Below are 21,203 nucleotides of genomic sequence, written 5' to 3'. Positions count from 1 at the left end.
TCACAGAATTTATCGAGAGGTGTCATTACAACGTGACTAACAGTTTTGAACTGTTGAATATACGAATGAGTGTGTCTTGTATTTGTATCTAGTAATTATTACGGGACATGCAGATTTTCGAATCTACCTTTAGTAGTTATAATACGACGGTTTAAGTATATATATTTTTTTTTTCAAGAACGTGAAACATTTAAATATTGTGGATTATTGTATTTGATAAATACCCGACAAATAGTTAAAGTCTCTTTTTGTACAATTAATCACGTGAAATGAGTTACATACAAGAAAGAAGAAAAAATTATCTCTCTTAATTATACTTTAGCTTCAAAAAGTATAACAACATATTTGTTTTGAGAAGGGACATGACGGTTGAATCCATGATTTTGTGAAAAAAAGCAAAACATTACACATGCAAGTGTCACATGTGCCTATGTTGCGGATATACGCTTTCTGAAAATATTTTTAGGAGACCACTGAATTAAAATTGTTTACGGCAAGCACATTTAAATTTGAAATTTTTACAATTGAGTCATTCGGGGTATATTGTAAGTTAGTAACTATAAATTATTTTATTGCTAAATATTACTAATGATTTAGTTTTGAAAATTGAAAACTAATAGAAAATAATATAATTATTTTAGGTGGAGTAAGAATTTAAATATTTAAAATTACGGTTCTTGACTAAAAAGGGTAAATTCGGTAATGCTGTTAAAAAGAACAGGTCAAACATGGAGTGGTCCACGTGTTTCCATGTGGTTGAAACTATGGGCCAACCTTGTTTTAGTATGGGCCAACCTTTGTTTCAGTATGGGCCAAACATAATTTCAGTATGGGTCAATATTTGACAGTATGGGCTAACCATTGCTTATGGGCCAACTTTTGTTTTAGTATGGGCCAACCTTTGTTTCAATATGGGTCAACCTTTGTTTCAGTATGGGCCAACCTGTGTTTCAGCATGGGCCAACCTTTGTTTTAGTATGGGCTTTGCTTTGTTTCAGTTTGGGCCAACCTTTGCTTGATATGGGCCAACCAATGCTTCAATATGTGCCAACCTTTGTTTATGGGCCAACTTTTGTTTTAGTATGGGCCAACCTTTTGTTTTAGTATGGGCCAACTTTTGTTTTAGTATGGGCCAACCTTTGTTTGAATATGAGCCAACCTTTGTTTTAAGTATGGACCAACCTTTGTTTGAGCATGAGCCAACCTTTGTTACAGTATGGGCCAAACTTCGTTTGAGTATGGGCCAACTTTTGTTTCAGTATAGGCCGAACTTCGTTTGAGTATGGGCCAACCTTTGTTTTATTATGGGCTTTGTTTCAGTATGGGCCGAACTTCGTTTGAGTATGGGCCCACCTTGAGTTTCATTATGGGCCAACCTTGAGTTTCATTATGGGCCAACCTTCGTTTCAGTATGGCCCAACCTTTGTTTTAGTATGGGCCAACCTTTATTCGACCTGACTCTAAAAAGTGAAAACCTAAACATGGATCAAGTCTAGCGGACCTAAAATACTGTTTGAGCTTGGACCGGGTCGAACTAACCTTTATTAATCAAGCACACGACCCATTGGATCAAAGTTTGGTGGAGCTTGGAAGGCTGAATAGATTAGCCCATTGAATACCATTATTAATTATTTATTTATGAATATTTTTTTTAATATTTTCTTAATTAAATGTAATTAAAGTTGATCGAATTTCTATTTTTTATTTATTTTAAAATTTCGAAAATTTTATTGCTTTGCAACTTTAATAAGTGGACATGGAGAATCTATTCTAATCTAAGAGCAAATACACCCAAAGTTGATCATTAAATCCATGGCAAAAATTTCCATAAATGGTGTTTATGAATAACAACGCAATGAGTGAAATGGAAACGTAGAATCTTATGATGTATAAAGCATGGAGGATATGGAAAAAGGGAAAGAAATGTATAGCTCTCTTCACCTAAATATAACTTCAGATATTGGATTGGAGCAAAACCCATACAACCTTCCTTGTCTAGAATCTACAAAAATTGTGAGCAACTCAAAATGTGGACCCTCCAAACCCAATTGGGAACTCAAGTTATGCACATTTCCAGAAGGAATACATATCAGAGAATTGGGCGAAGTAGAAATGGGTGGAAATCAAAGAGGAGAAAGAAAAGGAAAAAGAAAAAGAAAAAGAAAAAGAAAAATAGAGAGCAAAACAAGATCTTCAACAAACTACAACCCGGATTTACCACAGCTAGCTATTAACCTAGCATGTGGCGGTGGTGGTTGATTCTATGCAAGTAATTAACAGACTCTGGGCAGCTTCCTTTTGAATCATCTAAGAACACAATATCATCTCCAAAAATTAACCTGCAAATGCAACAATACCTCACATTTTTTGTATCAGACATCACGCTCAAATAGTGAGCTCCTTGAACCCATCAAGCTTTCCGTTGTTATCTGAAATGGAGTTGGCACCAACCCTTTCTGCATCTTTGCATATTTGGTTGTTTACTGAGTTCCCTATGGCAGAGCTGAGGCTGCCTTCGAAGTACGTGGAGTAAGGGAAGAACTCCGAACATCGGGTTTTCCATCCTAAGGTAGAATCCACATTAGCAAAATACACAACACCAGATCAGAATATATAAATTAAAATTTAAAATTATGCAAATTTTACACAAAATGATGAATTAAAATATCTACTGCTATATGCCACCTTCATATTTGTTGTGGTATGGGTTTGCCAATATTTATAACCAAGCACATTAACTGAGTAATTGTACTGTTTCTGGGGGAATATAACTAATGCTCATAACTACATCACAATAAAAATATTAAAAAGAGAGAAAAAAAGGAAGAAAGAGCAAGAAATCCCTTCCCATCTAGAACAGATGACTTATACACTGTAGGGGTCCAACTACGGAGACTCCGATAGAAAAGAATAATACCTAGTCGACAGTTTAAAAAAAAAAAAAAAACTTTAGAAACAAAAGCCCGAAGCTCACAAAGAGGTGTTCATTTAATGATATCCCAAATTTCCTTGTAGGACATTTCACCCTCTGTGTAAGCTCTGTTATGTTTCTCAAGCCAAATGTCCCACAACAGCAAAGGAAAGGGGAAGGAAACAAGCCTGTCAAAAAGATCGGGCAAATATTTATATTTTTGGGGAAATATGTAAATATTGACTTCAGGTTCATACCAAACTTCTCCCCTCTTGGGAGAACTTAATCGATCATACAAATGATTGCTGCCGAGAAAAGGAGGGGAGGGAAGAGGAGGGAAGAGGAAATGAGACATGAAGGGCCCTTGGCTTCATGATTGGGAAGAATATTCTTAAGCAAGTTTGCACGAAGAATCCTTTAAAGGATGCACATGATTAAGTGGGACATTAGCCCAAAAATGCAATCTTCCGCTACACGTAATAGTCTGCTCAATGCTCCATTTTTTGGCACGACATATATATTTTTGGATGCTACTAGTATACCATCAAGATGCCAAAAGAATTACTGAACCTGGTTATGGTTCTAACAGCTTGCTCTCGAAAGTTTCTGACTCATGGAAACTACTGCTAGTGATGAGATGAAGTAAGATAAATAATGGCATGGGGCAACTATTGCTGATGATGACACAATGTAGGAAAAAATAACGGCAATTGCCACAGGGAGACTGATGGCATCTAACCATGAGACGGCTGCCCTTAATTTCTCATTTGTGAAGTGCTCTATTCCTATTGAGGATGGCTGGCATACTTATTCTGAGGAGGATTGTTGGTTGAATTTCACGAAAATTTTGCTTGGGTGGCCGTATCCTTTGTGCTATGTTCCCTGCCTGTACGGCAGTACCATCTATCCACTATGAGGTTGCATTCTGTGGCCTCTACTTTGTCATCCTCGGGTAATCTCTTCCTTGATTATTTTGGGTTTTGGTTGTCCTTGGATAGGGAGATTCCAAAAAGATCAAAACTTTTACTTGGCAAGAAAAGTTCACACTACGGCCTGCAGTCTAGAGCATTCTTCCCTTTTGTTGTGCTAAGCTGGTGTATCCTATGTAGTGGATCAAAGGAACTTGACCGTATTCCTTGGAGTGACTAAATAAAATAAGAGAAATCTTAAACAATGAATATCATTAACCAAACTATAGAATCATTCATATAGGAGAATTATTAAAATTTTAAAGGTGCAGTTCAAAATTAACAAACAAATTTAAAAACACTTTTGGTCCGTAAACTTTCAAGGAAGTAATAATCTAGTCTCTGAACTTTAATTTGTAACTATTTAGCCTCTATCATAATAAATATTATTAAAACTTGATCGAAAAATNCACTTTTGGTCCGTAAACTTTCAAGGAAGTAATAATCTAGTCTCTGAACTTTAATTTGTAACTATTTAGCCTCTATCATAATAAATATTATTAAAACTTGATTAGACAACAAACTTGTTTATAAACTTTAAAGACGGAGTTGTTACATAGTAAAAATTGGTACTTAACTTTGATGAGATTTAAAATTCAAGGACTAAAAATAGTTACAAACTTGAAAGTACATAGAATAAATCATTGCAAACTAAAGTTCAGAAACTCAAAAGAAAAAATATATATATATATATATATTGGACACATGAATTGGCAAGGTTCTACACTTACTTGATGCGGCAGCATGGTCAATAAAGACTGTTTCCAGAAGCTTGTGAATGGCAATACACTCATTGAGCTTCCACTCCTTAATTGGCCCAAGTGCTCCATTCCTAATCAAACCAGATCTCAAATCCATTACAAATGCGAAAATAAAAATCTAGAGATACCGAGCATAAACAGAAAATAATAAGACCCATGAGGATGTATCAACCTTGGCACCATGTTGTTTGTTGACTCTTCAATCAGTTCGATAGCCTCATATTTTCTCTGAGGTTCTAATAAATTTAGCATTTCTGCAACTGCTGCTCTATGCATCAAGGAATCTGCAATGGGAACANAATCAGTTCGATAGCCTCATATTTTCTCTGAGGTTCTAATAAGTTTAGCATTTCTGCAACTGCTGCTCTATGCATCAAGGAATCTGCAATGGGAACAAAGATTGTTTTAGAAGCTATTAAAAACATATGATACATCTATGGAGCTGTGGGCTAAGCACAGATGCAAACACAGCCCGAAATGAATATAGGAATCCAAACATATCATGGAGGTATGAACTATATCAACTACGGCCACATAGATTGCCCTTTCTAAATATTTAAACAAGTATTCTTAGTCAAAAATGAATTCTTGTAGGTAATCTTTTGTGAATTAAAAAATTATGTTTAGAAATTGTATTAGCATTACCGGAATGGGACTTTTTTGTTCATTTCGGTATGACAGGGAGGTTTTAGAGTGGAAAAGGGCCTGNAGGAATCCAAACATATCATGGAGGTATGAACTATATCAACTATGGCCACATAGATTGCCCTTTCTAAATATTTAAACAAGTATTCTTAGTCAAAAATTAATTCTTGTAGGTAATCTTTTGTGAATTAAAAAATTATGTATAGAAATTGTATTAGCATTACCGGAATGGGATTTTTTTTGTTCATTTCGGTATTACAGGGAGGTTTTAGAGTGGAAAAGGGCCCGTCTTTGTTCATTGTTTGTATTTATAGTTCTTATTTTAACGAAAAGTTCTGTTTTCCTGTCACAGATATATATATATATATATATATATTTAAAGCGGCCAAGAACAAGATATCCCATGTGTCAAGGAAATTAAAATTAAATATCAGTAGTGGTAATGGAACTGCAATCCAGTGGATGATAACCTTTGTGTTTCTCAAGAAAAACTTCATTCGCCTCCCTCAAAGATCTTTTATGCACTTGACTGCAGTAGGAGTAGATAATAGTCATTTAGAGTAAACCACATAACAAACAGTAGATTAACTCAAAGAAATTCTAAAACCTGATCAGAGGACGCTCTGCATCTAAGACACTACACACGAGTTTTTCACCATCAGTTGTTGGAGCAGGCATTGAGTCGACCTTGCAGAAGAACTTGATCTACGTACAAATACAAAGGAGCTTTACATACCCACAACATTCGAACATGTTAAAGACCCACAAACAGAAAACACAAATATAAGCTTTTCGAACCCAATGAAACTATGTTTAATTATTTTAAAAAAAGGGTTGATCAAAATAAGAGATACCACACAAAAACGTATTATCTATTATATTTCTTGAACTTGAAAGTGCATATAGTAGAAGAATTTTGGAACTTGAATCCAAGATTCAAGAAATGGTGTTTGGACGCAAATTTTGAAACTTTAAATGTAATATCCAAATGATAAATTGAATTGTATTTTAGAGAGACATGGACTATTCTCACATAAGAGAAAAGGGATGCTTGATAAGAGAGAACGAAAAGGATAACAGTCTAGAGAGTGAAGGGATGATTGAGAGAGAAAAAGAATGAGGTGGAGGATTCTTAGAAAAAGAGGCTATGGGTTACACGAGAAAACACACTTTTGTATTACATTCCATTTTCTAAACCTCACTTCGTTTTTTCTTTTGCTTTTTCTTTTTCTTTTTTTTTTAATTGGAAACAACTCATTGATTTGATGAAATAACAAAAAGTTGAAAATCCTATCTAGACTATCACGAAAAAAAAAAAAAAAAAAAAAAAAAAAAAAAAAAAATGTAAACTATTACAAAAGGGAGAACTAAATTTACACGAAGAAAGTAGTTGGTAGATAATAGAAGAGAGAACAGATTGAGATTAATGCTCTGTATCGGTGAAGATACTAATTTCTTTCTAAGCAAATGGACCACGAAATGACCGAATGATGTTTAGCAAAAGGATCTTTTTCCTCTTATTGAAGGCATGTACAATAAGCGTGATGCTGAGGAGATCCTAGATGTCATATAGGATGGCAGTGTGCCAACCAAAAGCCTTGAGAATAAAATCTGAATAAGATCTAGCCAAGGTACAGAAGCTGAAAAGGCGGCTTTGAGTTTCAGTATCATTTTTTAACAAAATACAGCGTGATGGAGAGGAGATCCCAAATGACATATGGAATGACAGTGTGCCAACCAAAAGCCTTCAGAATAAAATCTGAAAAAGATCTAGCCAGGGTACACGGGCTGAAAAGGCGGCTAAGAGTTTCAGTATCATTTTTTTAACAAAATACAGCAGGTTCGAGAGATGTTAAGCAGCAGCTTTGTTTTTCTTTATTTTAATGGTTTTTCCCCTAATTTTTTAATTCAATATTTCAAAATTTTGACTAACATGGATCGATGCTTTTTAAAATAATCTAGCAAGTGTAGAGTATTCATAGAACCTATTGAATGAAAAAAAAAAAAAAAACATAACATATCAAGCAACCTCCTAGTAGCTCTATGAAACTATTTACATCATGTACAACATACCAAACAACGATGTGAATCTGGGTGTTCCGCGTCCAACCTTAGAAGCTGCTTTACAGCCTATGTTAAAGAAGACAAAATGTTAATATTTCTAAGAAAATTGGGAAAAAGGATAAATCAATAGCAGATTTAAATCACAGCTAAAGCAATTATTTTGGCCAAAAAGATTACTCAGCAGAACTAAATAATTCTCGTGTACCACAGCTAGGGCAATTATTCTGAAGAAAAGCAAGGGCCCAAGATCTTGCATTTTAAACGTATTACAGACCTGAAAGGCAAGCAAAATTTTCTGCTTTCTCATATTTACTTCAAAAGAAAGTACGTGTGTGTCCAAGGAATCGGGAGAATGCTTCTGAAGTAACTTCAAGTACTTTGTAGCCTCCAGTAATGGTTCTTTAACCTATATAAATTTGGAAATGAAATTTATGGAGCTTCACAAACTGACCCACCCACATATGTAAACACAGATAAAGAGCAACCTGCACCAACTTTTCTCCGTGTGGGTCTGTATCAACAGGTTTGACATGCCGTTTCCCAGACTTTGAGACACCGGAATTATTTGTTTCTTCATTTTTCACATCTGCCTCCTAATGTGAAATGGAATATATTAGAAATCAACAGAGAAAAGCCTCTAACAACAGCTACAATAATAAATGGCAGTACTTTCTTAGCTCGTGCTTCAGCCTTTCTCTGTTTTTGTCTCATCTTCTTTTTCTGAGAAGGAAGCAAATTCGACATACCATCATCCTCTCCAGTACTTGATTTTGGAGGAGAATCATATAACTTGATATAGCATCTGCAACTCAAATTCAAATAAATGTTTAGACAATAAGAGCAGAAAAACCACAAAAACAAAATACAGAAACATTTTTCCATTTTTCTAGGAGGGAAGATAAGAACAAAGCAAGCATTTCATCAAAATAATTTAAAACAAAGACTGCAAAAATAAAAGCGCCAACAAACAAAAGAATAAATCTTTTGATAGTTTATGGAGACTATTCTTGTAAAGGCTCCCGAGTTGTGTAAATGTACATTTTATCCTTTTCAGACTAAAGTTTAAATGTCCCTACATCAGATCTCATTAAATTTAATCATTAGTTTTTTATTTAAAAAAAAACACACATGCTTACTGTAACTGCAAAGAAAGAATGGATCAATTTATTTCTCATTATCCATAACCATACGGGCTGGAGCGCCTTTCACACAGTATGCTGATATTACGACTTTGTTTTAACCGCAAAGAATGCATGCAGTTACAACTTCGTTTCCGAAAAGAGAGTTACTTTCATTTCATTATTGAGACTGAAATCAAGTTTTATAAAAAGAGGTAGGTAATAATGTACACAGCTATCAAATCGATTCATCGTCGAGAATTGAATAGAATNCGTTTTAACCGCAAAGAATGCACGCAGTTACAACTTCGTTTCCGAAAAGAGAATTACTTTCATTTCATTATTGAGACTGAAATCAAGTTTTATAAAAAGAGGTAGGTAATAATGCACACAGCTATCAAATCGATTCATCGTCGAGAATTGAATAGAATAACATAGGATGATCTTTTATCCATACCGAATTAAAAAAAAATGGGATTCTTCTCGGTTTTCAATATCTAACTTGTTTAATACTGGCCTTGACTGAACAGTTTCACTACATTGTACTAAATCTTTCATAATCATTTTGACACATGCATAAAAGGTAAATTAGCGAAATATATAATTAGTTTCTTCACCTTCTCATACATGTTCAATATTTTGTTCTTTTCTTTTATTACGTTTAGAACATGGACTTCTTAACAGTCACGTCCTTACTATTATGTCCAAGGAGAATGGCCAGATGTCTTACTGGAAGTGAAAAGGTGTAAACAGTGACAAATAAAACAAAATAGATCCTACATAAAGAATTCACCTGATGGCCCCTATAGCTGCTTTTTTAAAATATGGTTCTGAATGCAATCGATCTTGGAACCTGAGCATATCAACATATGCACGCAGAGTCATCTTCCGCAAGCAATAAGAATGAAAGTCAAACTGATCTTCGGTAATATCAGCATAATGCTTCTCAACAGCCAAAAAATTCTTCAGAGCCCGTCCAAGATCACCTTGGCGGAAGTAACTTTCACCAGATGCAAGTTCATACCTTTACCGCCACCAAAAAGAAAAAAGTTTGACTATATTTAGTTGAAATTAAGAACAACGATATTGGATAGCTGACGGCAAAGGCAGAGGATGGAGACAAACCACATGCATTGCATATCATGGAGGTTATTGTGCTGATCTCCATCTTTTGTGAACAAAACTGCCGTTTTTTCTGCCAAGGCCACCTTCAAGTATGACGGAATTTGGAAACATTAATAGTAAAGCCCAGCAATAGTCCACAAGGGCTCATTTCGTAACGTTCTTATTTCCTATTTCCTGTTTCTGGTTTTCTTAGGACTAAAAACAAAAACATGTTCGATAACTATTTTTGTTTCTTGTTTTTTTTTTTTGGTTGAAATAAAATTTAGTCAATATAATATTACAATAAAATATCTAATATGCATTGAAACAAATATAAAACCATTATAAAGAATTTATAGTATTTAATACAATTAATCCCCAGGCCAAAATTATAAGAATAATAACAATAAATTTTATCTTCCAACTGTTGTTCAAATTTGATCTGCAATATCATCACTTATAGCCTATTCACCTTAACTGATGTCAGCTTACATGAGTTGGTTGAATTAGACTAACTTGTAAGTTGTTCGATAAATTTGTAAATTTTCCACGATCATTAATTTATAGCACAACATGCTATTGATATATATTTTTGTGTCCAACTTGACAATCAAACATTTATTTAAGGATACACAATCAAGTATACCCACATTCCCTTAATTCAATTTAAACTTATATCTTTTTAAAATGCATGTGTTTCATTAGTCAATCATATGCAAATAAAATCCAAGAAAGAGAGGTTTTTCTTTGAAAATTAATGGGAAACATGAAATACCTAAAGAATTTTTTTATTTAATAAAACAAAAATCCAAATGCTACCAAAATTGAAATAAAATAAAAGAGGTTAAGTAGAAAATAATAACTAAAGGCTCATTAATTAAAAGAAAAAAAGAGGGATAAAAAAGGAAAAGGAAACGAGAGGAAAGAGAACAGAGAGAGAAAAAGAGGAAAGAATGAAAATATCAAAGGAAAAAGTTATGATAGAAGAGATAGAAAGAAGAGAGAGAAAGAGGAGAAATGGGTGTGGAAAGGAGTAAGAGAGAAAAGGGTATGTACATGTGTGAAAATTGAAAGAGGAATGAACCAAAATTTTAAGAAACTACTTTTTCTAGTCACAACTTTCCCATTTTTAGAAACGTTTCTTAAAATTTAGAAACAAGAAATGGGATGGTTTATCAAACTTGTCGGTTTTTTGAACAATCAGAAACAGGAACCAGAAATGGAAAACGGGAACTATACCAAACAAGTTCTGAGTAACTAAATTATAAATCATAAACAATAGAAAGTGCAGAAATTGAAAAGAAAAAGGAAATCATTGTAAAACCTGATCCGCCTGCAGCATACGCTTGACACAGTCGCTATTTATGTACCGATCTGCAAGATCCATACACCTAGCTTCATCAGCCAATGCAGCAGAAGCAGCTGCATCGCCAGCATGCTTCAATATCCGGCTCTGTAGTATAGTGAAACATAAAAACAACAAAAATCAAACATGATTCTGAATCATTAAAAGCTGAAGAAAGAGTTCATCACAAGTTCTAAAAAATATTAATTATGCAAACCAAGTTTTGAGAATAAGTTTTATCAAATCAAAACAAGCCTACAAGCCCTAAATACATCAGTACATAGCGTGTAATACTTAAAACAAGCTGCCTTCTCTAGCATAGAGTGCCTATGTATATCCAAATGTCATCTGTAATCATTTTATGAAATCCCGATTAGATTTAATCATTTTATGAAATCCCGATTAGATTAAATCATACCGAAAGTAATCCTAAATATAGTAGGAAAACGTCCCCAACCATTGTAAAACAAGTACTAATAAAAACAGTATGAATGGCAACATTGTATTGTTTTCCCAATTCTGCATCACCTTCACAGAGTACAAGTCAATGACAGTAGGAGTGTGCTTTATAGCCTCATCAATCTTGGAGAGAGCAATGTCATATTGGCCCCTTCTGTCATAATGCTGAATGTAAAACATCGTGAGCATAAGTTATATTTTGAAGAAATAAAATCACCAGAAAAGCAACGTCAAAGTAATAATCAAACTGACACACTAACCTGAGCTAGTAAGAACAAAATCCACATGAGTGTTGATGGGGGCTCCTTTTCAGTACTGTAGCAAAGAACATCAAAAAGTAGAAGCACATATAAATGACGCAATAATTAAAAAAATATTTCTTAAACATCCCTCTTCCTATTAATGATACCATTTCTTTCTTTGTCTTTACTTGAAAACACACACACACACATACACACATCCCTGGCGGATCATCAATGTCCATTAAATAATGGATATAAATAACAGCATAAACCCTATACCATGCCAAAGATCGAAACATTTCTGGAATAGAAGCCCAATTTCTGTCTAATGCTTACCCATCAGTCATAAAAAAAAATTCCGTATGTTATAGAACATATTACTTGGGTCCATAGTAGGCATAGGGAGATGAAGNAATTTCTGTCTAATGCTTACCCATCAGTCATAAAAAAAAATTCCGTATGTTACAGAACATATTACTTGGGTCCATAGTAGGCATAGGGAGATGAAGGGCAAGTGACGCTTGCAAGAATACTCCAAAACAATAGGATTAAAAAACCATCCACAATAGTAACCCATTGATCAGATTTTCAACGCCACTCATCAACATATAAAGCAACTTTTTGCAAAAGGGATGAAGAAATTCACATGAATGTCGTCTGGCAAGGTTACAAGAAGCACTTCAATCAGCACCGAGGATAAAAGAGGATTAATTACAAAAGATAAACCCATTTTTACCAAAATGAAGCCATACAATGCACAAAACCAACGACATAATGAGAAACTACTCTTCCCTTGTATTCTAAGTCAACGTAGCTTCCACTCTTTAGCAATCCCCACTGAATTTCATGGTAGAATGTTACATCCTTAAGTTTGTACCTCTCTTTTCCTTAATAACCCTTTGTATCTTTGATTCATTACTCTTTCACAAGAAAAATATGGGCGGAGATTTTCTCCTCTTTCGGCTGGTGTATTGTAACACCTGTATATTCCATAGATTGGCTTAAACTGATGCTGCTTGATCATCCTTTCAAGTCTACTAAAGCTACCCTTTGATCCTTTATTGAGAAAGCTGTAACTTGGAAGATATGGAGCGAGAGCAATTCAAGGATATTCCAAAGCAAATAAAGCTCTTCATAGGAAGTTTTAGATTTGTCCCTTTATTATGCTATTTTCTAGGGTAAAAACATGGTCCCCTTTAACAACTATAGCCTAAATTTTCTCTTAGAGAATTCTTTGTTATCCCAATGGATGGCTCTATTCTTTTCTATGATTTCATTTAATCGATGAAGTTGTTTCCTAAAATAACTACTTTGTATCATAGATCTACTGCATTTTCCGAGTGGTGTATAAGATTTGAAGAAAATGGAGTTTTGATGAGTATCTCAATCTTCTACAAAAGAGTAAACACTTTTACCAGTAACAAGGAAAAGGAAAAATACCTCCCAGGATATTGACAGCTCGACCTGATTGAATGCTCCAATGAAATAATTAATTGCTCTAGTATGTCAGCCTGAATAAGAGTTCATTGAAAGGAACATTAGAAAAATATATGAGTTGAGCAATGCAGACATTCTAAAAATTCCATTCAAGGCTTTCAGAACTATTCTTTAAAGAAAGAAAGAAAGAAAAAGAAGAAATAAGAAAGGAATGGACAAACCAACCTTTCCAGGCTGATCATACAAAGGGGAAAGATCAGAGAACAGAGAAGGAACTCCCTGAAACAAATAATAAACAGATTCATTGAATTTCAGCGTCCAATACAAATTAGATAACCAATGAACATGACTGGCCATAACATAAATACCTTTGTTAAGAGAGGCCGGACATAATTATCAGCCGCTTCTCTAAATTTGTCACCTTGCAGAAAATCAAGGGGTATTCTCTGCAAATAACCCACTTGCGTCAAGAAATTTAAACTAGGAAAGATCACGTGATGAACAATAATAACAGTAAAAATTTAAGTTAAATATAGTAACATGAAGGGCAACGACAACAACGTTATCCACCAAATGCACTAATTACAATAAGTGCAGTAACATTAAGAAAGGAGTTTTCTCCACAAAAGGTACTTTATTTGTTCCTGAGGTGATTCACTCAAAAAAAGACTACAGTTCATCTTCTCCCCCACCGTGTATTGACTTTGGTGTTGAATCTGAAGTTAGCCTAAGCAGTGTGGAATCTCTTGTACAATCTATTAATCCCTGTGATGATATGGGAGATTGAAGACTCCCTTTTCAACGCTTTCGAATTTCTCTTTCAGTAAAATGATAAGGAAATTATTCTTCCTCCCTCTTTATTGTCCAGCAAATTAACATCTCTTATTGGAGCTTGTGGTCTTGCATTACGGGAAATTCCTTCTTCAACATCTTATGAATTTGTTTTTAAATCAAGTTTGCAGAAAGCTCTTTATTGGTCTTCACATTTCCTACATTTTCTTTCAACGGTTTGAGTTTTGGTGCTTTTGTTTTAAAAGTATCTCAATTGGTTTGTTAGATTTCTTTGGAGTAGAATTTTAGCTGGATTTTTCTTGTATTGGTTCTTATATTCAGTTGTTGTTTGTATTTTCTTCGGAGCTGAGCTTTGGCTTGATGGTCCTTTTTGTTTACTGGTCATTCACTTTGGTTCGAAATTGCNTGTATTTTCTTCGGAGCTGAGCTTTGGCTTGATGGGTCCTTTTTGTTTACTGGTCATTCACTTTGGTTCGAAATTGCTTTAAGATCTTGTATATTTTCCTTTTCACTTCCTTTAGGAGTTTGTATCCTTTGAACATTGTTTCTTTGTACTATATCAGTGAGAAGTTGTTTTTTGTATATTAAAAACAAAGTAGAATCAACCCATCTAGTTGGTACAAAAAATCCCTTCAACTCAACCCGACCAACAAACACCCCTACATGTAAGAACCCAAGATTTGGAGAGAAAGGACNTTTTTGTATATTAAAAACAAAGTAGAATCAACCCATCTAGTTGGTACAAAAAATCCCTTCAACTCAACCCGATCAACGAACACCCCTACATGTAAGAACCCAAGATTTGGAGAGAAAGGACAAATCAAACACCCAATTTGCTAATTTCAACGATTTCTTCCTTTGGCTTCCTTCCTTTTCTTCCTCCCCAGAGTCAGTGATAATCTTACCCTAATTTCTCCCATGAAAGAAACCCTTCCATAGAAAGACTTTCCATCTGCTAATTGAAAATGGACTTACAACCCAAAGGACTAGATGCCAAAGTTTCCTCTAGNGAAAGAAACCCTTCCATAGAAAGACTTTCCATCTGCTAATTGAAACTGGACTTACAACCCAAAGGACTAGATGCCAAAGTTTCCTCTAGCATCATTCCATTTCGAAATAGTAATCCAAGCTCCCCATCAATGTTAAAGACTTCCTCTTCTATTTATCTTTCCACCGCTACAAAACTCTCTAGCATCATTTTAGGTTCCTCTTAACTTGCATTATTTTGCAAAGGGTTGAAGGGTAAAATGAGATTCAACTCAACTTGACGAATCAACATAAGGGATCTTCCCTTAAGATGGAAGGAGTGNTTGCATTATTTTGCAAAGGGTTGAAGGGTAAAATGAGATTTAACTCAACTTGACGAATCAACATAAGGGATCTTCCCTTAAGATGGAAGGAGTGAGGGAGGGAAAAATAAGACCCATGCCTTCAGGTGGTTGGTTTCCATCAGACCTCCCCAATCACCAAATTCTAGAGAGAGGACGCTATAGGGCTCTGTCCTAATAACACACAAGGCTTACCATGACACACATAAGGTAACGAAGAAACATCAAATCTAGCTTAGTTCGACCAGGTAGGAAAAATGCACACACAGGAAAAGAATGAACGAATCAATAAACTATATCAACATTTAATTAATTCAGAACTATTTTTTCCCCTAAAATAGACACATTCTTGAATAACATGTCATGCTAAAATTATCAATTCACACAGAAGTGGCAGAAAATGCACTTGAAGTTTTCTAGTCATATCAAGTTCTAGAATGGCCAAATATATTTCTCAAGCCAACGTTAAACTCACACAACAAAAGTGGAAGGAAAAGTTAAAAGAATTTAGAAAATATGGTCAAGATGCATACCTTAACAGTAGATGACCACCCATTTTGCTGCCCCAGAGATTTATACAATTCATCTAAACGTTCAATTTCTTCTGGAGAATACTCAGAGTTCTTTGAAAATAGCCCAACACAAACTTGTAGGCCTTCGTAGTATCTAATCAGTGGCAAAAAATATATATACATTACATCATCTGGAACCTAATCAATGGATTTCCAGGCCAAATTTTCGTCCTTAAAATATATGAGATTATAAACTGAAGGGTGAGTGTATATATTGATGCAAAATGATGGAAAAACATGTGTATATAAATTACAGTTGTCTGAGTCAGCTTGTGCATGTCTCACTAATCTCATGAGAACCAACCCTACGAATCCTACTACATTTGGTTGTTAAGAAAACTCAAAGGATATTACATCTTAGGTAGGTAGTCATCATGGTTTGAAATCATTCACTTAGAACCTTCACTTTTTTTTCAACCATCAATCGCCACGAGGCCAATTTATCAGATTAGACTATATATGATCACACATTTAAATATATATGANGGAACCTTTCACTTTTTTTTCAACCATCAATCGCCACAAGGCCAATTTATCAGATTAGAGTATATATGATCACACATTTAAATATATATGACATTCATAGGGTNAGAACCTTCACTTTTTTTTCAACCATCAATCGCCACGAGGCCAATTTATCAGATTAGACTATATATGATCACACATTTAAATATATATGACATTCATAGGGTGAAACACAACTTCGTCAGAAATAGGAAGATAACATAGGTATGTAGAAGTCTGCTAAGAAATTATATTCAGAGGCTTTTCAATTTGTTAACAAACTATTAGTCTCATATGAAGAAAAAAAAACAAAAGCAATTGATGGTACAGAAAATAATGAACGAGAATGGTTATGAACGAAAAAAGAAAAACATTGTGTTAAATCAGAAAGAAAGGCTATCTGGACCTTCAATTTCTCAAGTATTCCACCTATCAGCCAGTAGGAAATAAACTTAACCAGTTCCATTTCAGTTCCCCCAGTGCCTTGGGGACAAAGAAATTGATCGCCCATCTTCTAACACTCCATAAAAGCCATATAGTTTGAAATTTTTTACTCAAAGAGAAGCAGCATGAGATTGAAATCCTAAAAATCAAATAAGAAAATTAAAGCCATCGAATACCTGTAATTGTCAGGATTAATGGCAAGTAGCATCTTGTACAAATTTTCGCCTTCTTCCAGACGTCCAAGCTTCACTAACAGAGAAACCTCTTGTTCCTTGTAGGATAATTTGTCAACCTGTAAATAAGCCAGATTGGTTAGTACTGCAGGTTCTCACTGTGTTTTTCTTTCTTTGTTGGGACAAGAAACACGAACTTTTTCACTGAGAAACACGAAAGCATATAAACGGCATACCAAAAACAGCCCATGTTAAGGAGCCAAACCAGCTAACTATACAAAAAAAGTATTTCAATCTAAAAGAATAATTAAAATAATTCGGAAGTTACAAAATACCAAACACATAAAACAAGCCTAACAAGGAATAANAAAGTTACAAAATACCAAACACATAAAACAAGCCTAACAAGGCATAATTCCACAACAAAAAACCATACACATAACAAATCTAATTTTAAAATAATAATAATAAAAGAAATGTAATCATGCACAAAAATTTTGGTCCTCACCCCTTGTTAACTGAAAAAATTAGTTAAAAAGACCCAATGAGATGGAATGGACAAGAACAACTTACAATTTTCCGCTCTTTCTTGTGCAACTCATCCAGAGCTCTTTCAAGAAAGCCACATTCATCCAGCAAAGAAATCTGAAAGATAAATACATATGGGTTATCAACCAAACTAAAATTGATAACTATTGCCAACAAAGTTCATCCTTGTGACATGTATCGAAACCTCATCAAAGAACTGATAAATCAATTATAACATTGTTTACAAAAAACACTAATAATAAATAATGCATTAAAGAACAAACCTTATACAAGAGCATCTCTCCATGCTCACAGCGTTCACTCTCTGGTGGATAATCATCTTCAAGCGTACCCTCGTATGCTTCCAAAATTTCTACCGCTTTTGACGGACTAAAGGTGGTCAAAGAAGTTAGGTAGAAAATCAAGTATGCTACTCTCAAATACACCAAAAGAATAATAAATACTTAAATTGTGGAAACCTTTACAATAAAAACCCAGAATAGTTAAACATCTATTTGAGACTACAAGAGATTGTCTATTATTAAAGCCACAAGGTTTTCAACTTCTTTATCTAACAAAAACGAAGTTTAAACCAATCCCCGAGCTGTGGTTTCAAATAAATTTTTTAGATATACACGTGCATACACTTCTAAAATTATTTTTCAAGACATCCATATTGAACATAATTGTTATTCATTATTAGCTCTAAAATATGCTCACAATAGACATTTTTTTTTCCATTTTTAGGAGCTCCCAGAGATGATATGTGAGCTTAAAAGGTTTCCCTGCATTGATGGGGATGGTGATTAAAAATTCTCGTCTTTTTCTGAAAGTATCATTTTTAAAAAGAACAAATAGAAAATCCAATCCAATTCTCGTACTTTGAATTTAAGTGATGAGCAACAGAAAATCCAATCCAATTCATGCGATGGTTTGATTTCAAGGTCAGAAGTTGTTGTCTCGTTTCAACAAAGCCTTTCAAATCTCTCATTTGGGCCTGCAACATTAAAGGTAAGAAACATGAGCCAAAACAAATGCCCAAAAAATCAAATATTAAGGAAAATGATTGCAGCATGATGATAAAGTAATTAAAATTAAACACATCAAATAAAGATCATCAACATGTGATCCAATAAACAGATCCATAAGAACATATAATTTCTCACTTTATCTTATCCTTTGGCTTTCCTTTCATGCATGGTTCCAGACCCAGTATCGTAAAAAAAAAAAAAATCTAGATAATACATACAAAATGAATTAGATGCATTAAGATGCCAAAGAGGAGGATATAGAGAAAGGCTAAAGGATCACATACAATACATTATAGAAGCAAATACAAAAGAGATGGCAAAATGACAGCAATCCTAAGCCTACTAATTTCCCACCTCCCCTCGTAAATTGATAGCCTGAGACTGTTTCCAAGGAAAAAATATTTCATGCATAAGGCGCTGTCAATATGGTTCAATCTATACTTGCTTTAATCTGTTGTAACTCGCAACTGGAGATCTACTTTCTATGGACCAAGGCTAGAGCACCCAATTTGAACGCTTTTCTTCATTCCTTCTTATCACCACCTATCCTATACCTCTTCTTAGCTCTGAGTCTGTGCGAGTTTCTAGTTTACTTCAGCACAGACTTGTGCTATTCATTCACCAATTGCAGTGCCTTCTACATCTGTCAGCAACTTCAAAGGGTAATTTTCCGAGGGACCAATACTGCATGTATTAGAATAAAATTTTACTTGAGCTAGTCCAAAGTCCCATTGTCAGTGGTTTGGGACTGTTTAGTACTACTTATAGAATGAACAAATTTTCCTAATAATAAAGTCAATTTGATCATTAGTTCCTGCAAATTTCAGTCTATCAATGTATAGTTTCTCATTGTCAAACAGAAGCTCTGGTAAGATTATAATTGTTAATAGCTCAAATTATCATCTGAACGTTTACCAAAAAAAAAACAAATAATATTATTGAGATTCAGACGTAACAAATGAAATTTCAGTGTTGCAAAATTATAATGCAGAAATCTACAGTTTAAAATACGAGATATAGTTCGAACCTGTAGAAGTGACAGATCGCGTAAAATTTCAATATTGTCGGGATCTATTTTCAGTGCATTCCGGTAACATTTTATTGCCTCCCTGTATTCTCTGTCCGAACGATATAAGAGACCATAAACATGCCAGCAAACATGACTTTTGAGGTCATTCTGCATCAAACCAAGAACTTAGATGACCAGGAACTATGTTATAAATCGGCTATTGTGAAACAATGTATCTCGAATACAATGAAAAACACACAAACCTTTAATCCTAATCGAACAAGATCATAAGCTTCAGCCTTACGATCCATGCAATTTAACGTTAAACCCTTCATGGATAGAGTTTCTGGTACCAAGAGGGAATAAGAATCACTCCAGATAGTAAAAAAGGAAACAATAGTAAATAGTAAATAACAAATAGTGTTCGTCCCATTTGGCCCTGATGCTGCATACAAATTCAAATTGAATAATCATTAACCATGAGTTGGCAGTACCTCCATGTTCGGGAAACTTTTTCAATATTTGATCAGCTGCTTTCAGGCCCTTCTTGTACTGTTTTGTTTCGTACGATTTCTACAACAAAGGTAACAAAAAGCAGAACCAACCCCTCAAACATTGATCAATAACATAGCAAATGAACATCATATCAACTACAAAATGACGAAATCACGTTATAAAAGTAACCAGTGAAGTAGCACACGACCCAATTGTAATAAAAACTAGCTTACTTATTAACTAGTTCCAATGAAATAAGAACGTTATCAAACAGGTATAAAATTCCCTTCATTCCCCACGTTTCTCAATGAAATAACACACAAAACCAGTATGAAGTTCAGTAAAATGAAAAATCTAGGGTTTATGTCCTGAGAAAAAAGAAAAAAAAGGAAAAAGAAAAAGGGATAGAACTATTTCAGTTCGATCGAACTATGAGTAAAGTGACGATGAAACACATAGAAAGCAATCGATAAACTTACGACAATGAGCTTGAAGAGGTTGGCCTCCTTGGGTGGAAGTGACGCACCCATTGTTGCAGAGAGAGAGAGAGAGAGGAGAGGAGGAGGAGGAACAGATAAAGGAAACGAGAGTGAAAAAATGAAGTGAAAAAGAACTTAGAGGTTTTGTATGTTGTGAGTTTATAGAGACAGCTGCGCGTGGAGTGATGGCGTTTATCTGCTGCAACCCTACGGGGAAGGAGAAGAGGAGGAAAAAATAATAATAATAATAATAATAAAACAAAATTGACTTTGAAAGTATTTTAGATAAAAAATAATTAAAAAAAAAAACTAAATTAATAACATATTCATAAATTTTATAGTTTATTTTAAAAATACATCTAAAAATTTAAAATTTTCAATAATTTCTATTTTATATATATATATTCACAGTTAATTTTGGAGTAAAAATACCATATTTTCAAAAATACTTTTCAACCCTTTATTTTTCAAAATTATAAAAACCCTTTATTTTTCAAAATTATAAAAAAATATTTAGTATTATGTATAAAAAAAATATCTATAAAATTTTAAAATTAGTTAACGTATTTTATTTTTATAAATTTTTTAAAAATTATATTATTGTCAATATACGAAAGAAAAAGGTCGATCAACACTTTATATATGAACTCCACACTTCTTAATATTATTTTTTAAAGTTCATAAATATTTTGAAAACATTATAGTAAATATATATATTTAAAAAAAAAAAAGTTTAAATATATTTTTAAAATGTTTTAAACAATTTTAGAAACAAACAATAAAAACTCAAAGGA

At 33.9% G+C, this 21,203-nt stretch overlaps 1 protein-coding gene across 2 annotated transcripts; it reads right to left on the bottom strand.

Moving 5' to 3' along the window:
* Window positions 1-1,916: 1,916 nt before the first annotated feature.
* On the bottom strand, window positions 1,917-20,631 carry LOC111806938 (N-terminal acetyltransferase A complex auxiliary subunit NAA15). Of its 2 annotated transcripts, XM_023692479.1 has the most exons (27): window positions 20,410-20,631; window positions 19,930-20,008; window positions 19,699-19,781; window positions 19,454-19,603; window positions 18,277-18,392; window positions 17,680-17,785; window positions 17,441-17,512; window positions 16,871-16,986; window positions 15,708-15,840; window positions 13,423-13,500; window positions 13,280-13,333; window positions 13,058-13,128; window positions 11,636-11,690; window positions 11,445-11,540; window positions 10,896-11,024; window positions 9,593-9,675; window positions 9,261-9,491; window positions 8,019-8,151; window positions 7,835-7,942; window positions 7,624-7,755; window positions 7,359-7,415; window positions 5,893-5,990; window positions 5,756-5,814; window positions 4,955-5,022; window positions 4,813-4,856; window positions 4,611-4,711; window positions 1,917-2,564 (listed from the first exon to the last, which is right to left on the bottom strand). In XM_023692479.1, the coding sequence occupies exons 1-27, from the start codon at window positions 20,458-20,460 to the stop codon at window positions 2,386-2,388; spliced, it is 2,682 nt and encodes an 893-aa protein (XP_023548247.1). In that variant the 5' UTR covers window positions 20,461-20,631; the 3' UTR covers window positions 1,917-2,385. The 2 variants fall into 2 exon arrangements, with proteins under 2 accessions (XP_023548247.1, XP_023548248.1); XM_023692480.1 differs by lacking the exon at window positions 4,955-5,022 and having other exon boundaries at window positions 4,813-4,924.
* Window positions 20,632-21,203: the final 572 nt, after the last annotated feature.

The sequence above is a fragment of the Cucurbita pepo genome, chromosome LG12 (genome assembly GCF_002806865.2).
Source record: "Cucurbita pepo subsp. pepo cultivar mu-cu-16 chromosome LG12, ASM280686v2, whole genome shotgun sequence".
NCBI lineage: Eukaryota > Viridiplantae > Streptophyta > Magnoliopsida > Cucurbitales > Cucurbitaceae > Cucurbita > Cucurbita pepo.
The sequence above is the reverse complement of the archived record's forward strand: the minus strand, read 5'-3'. Positions and strand labels throughout refer to the sequence as shown.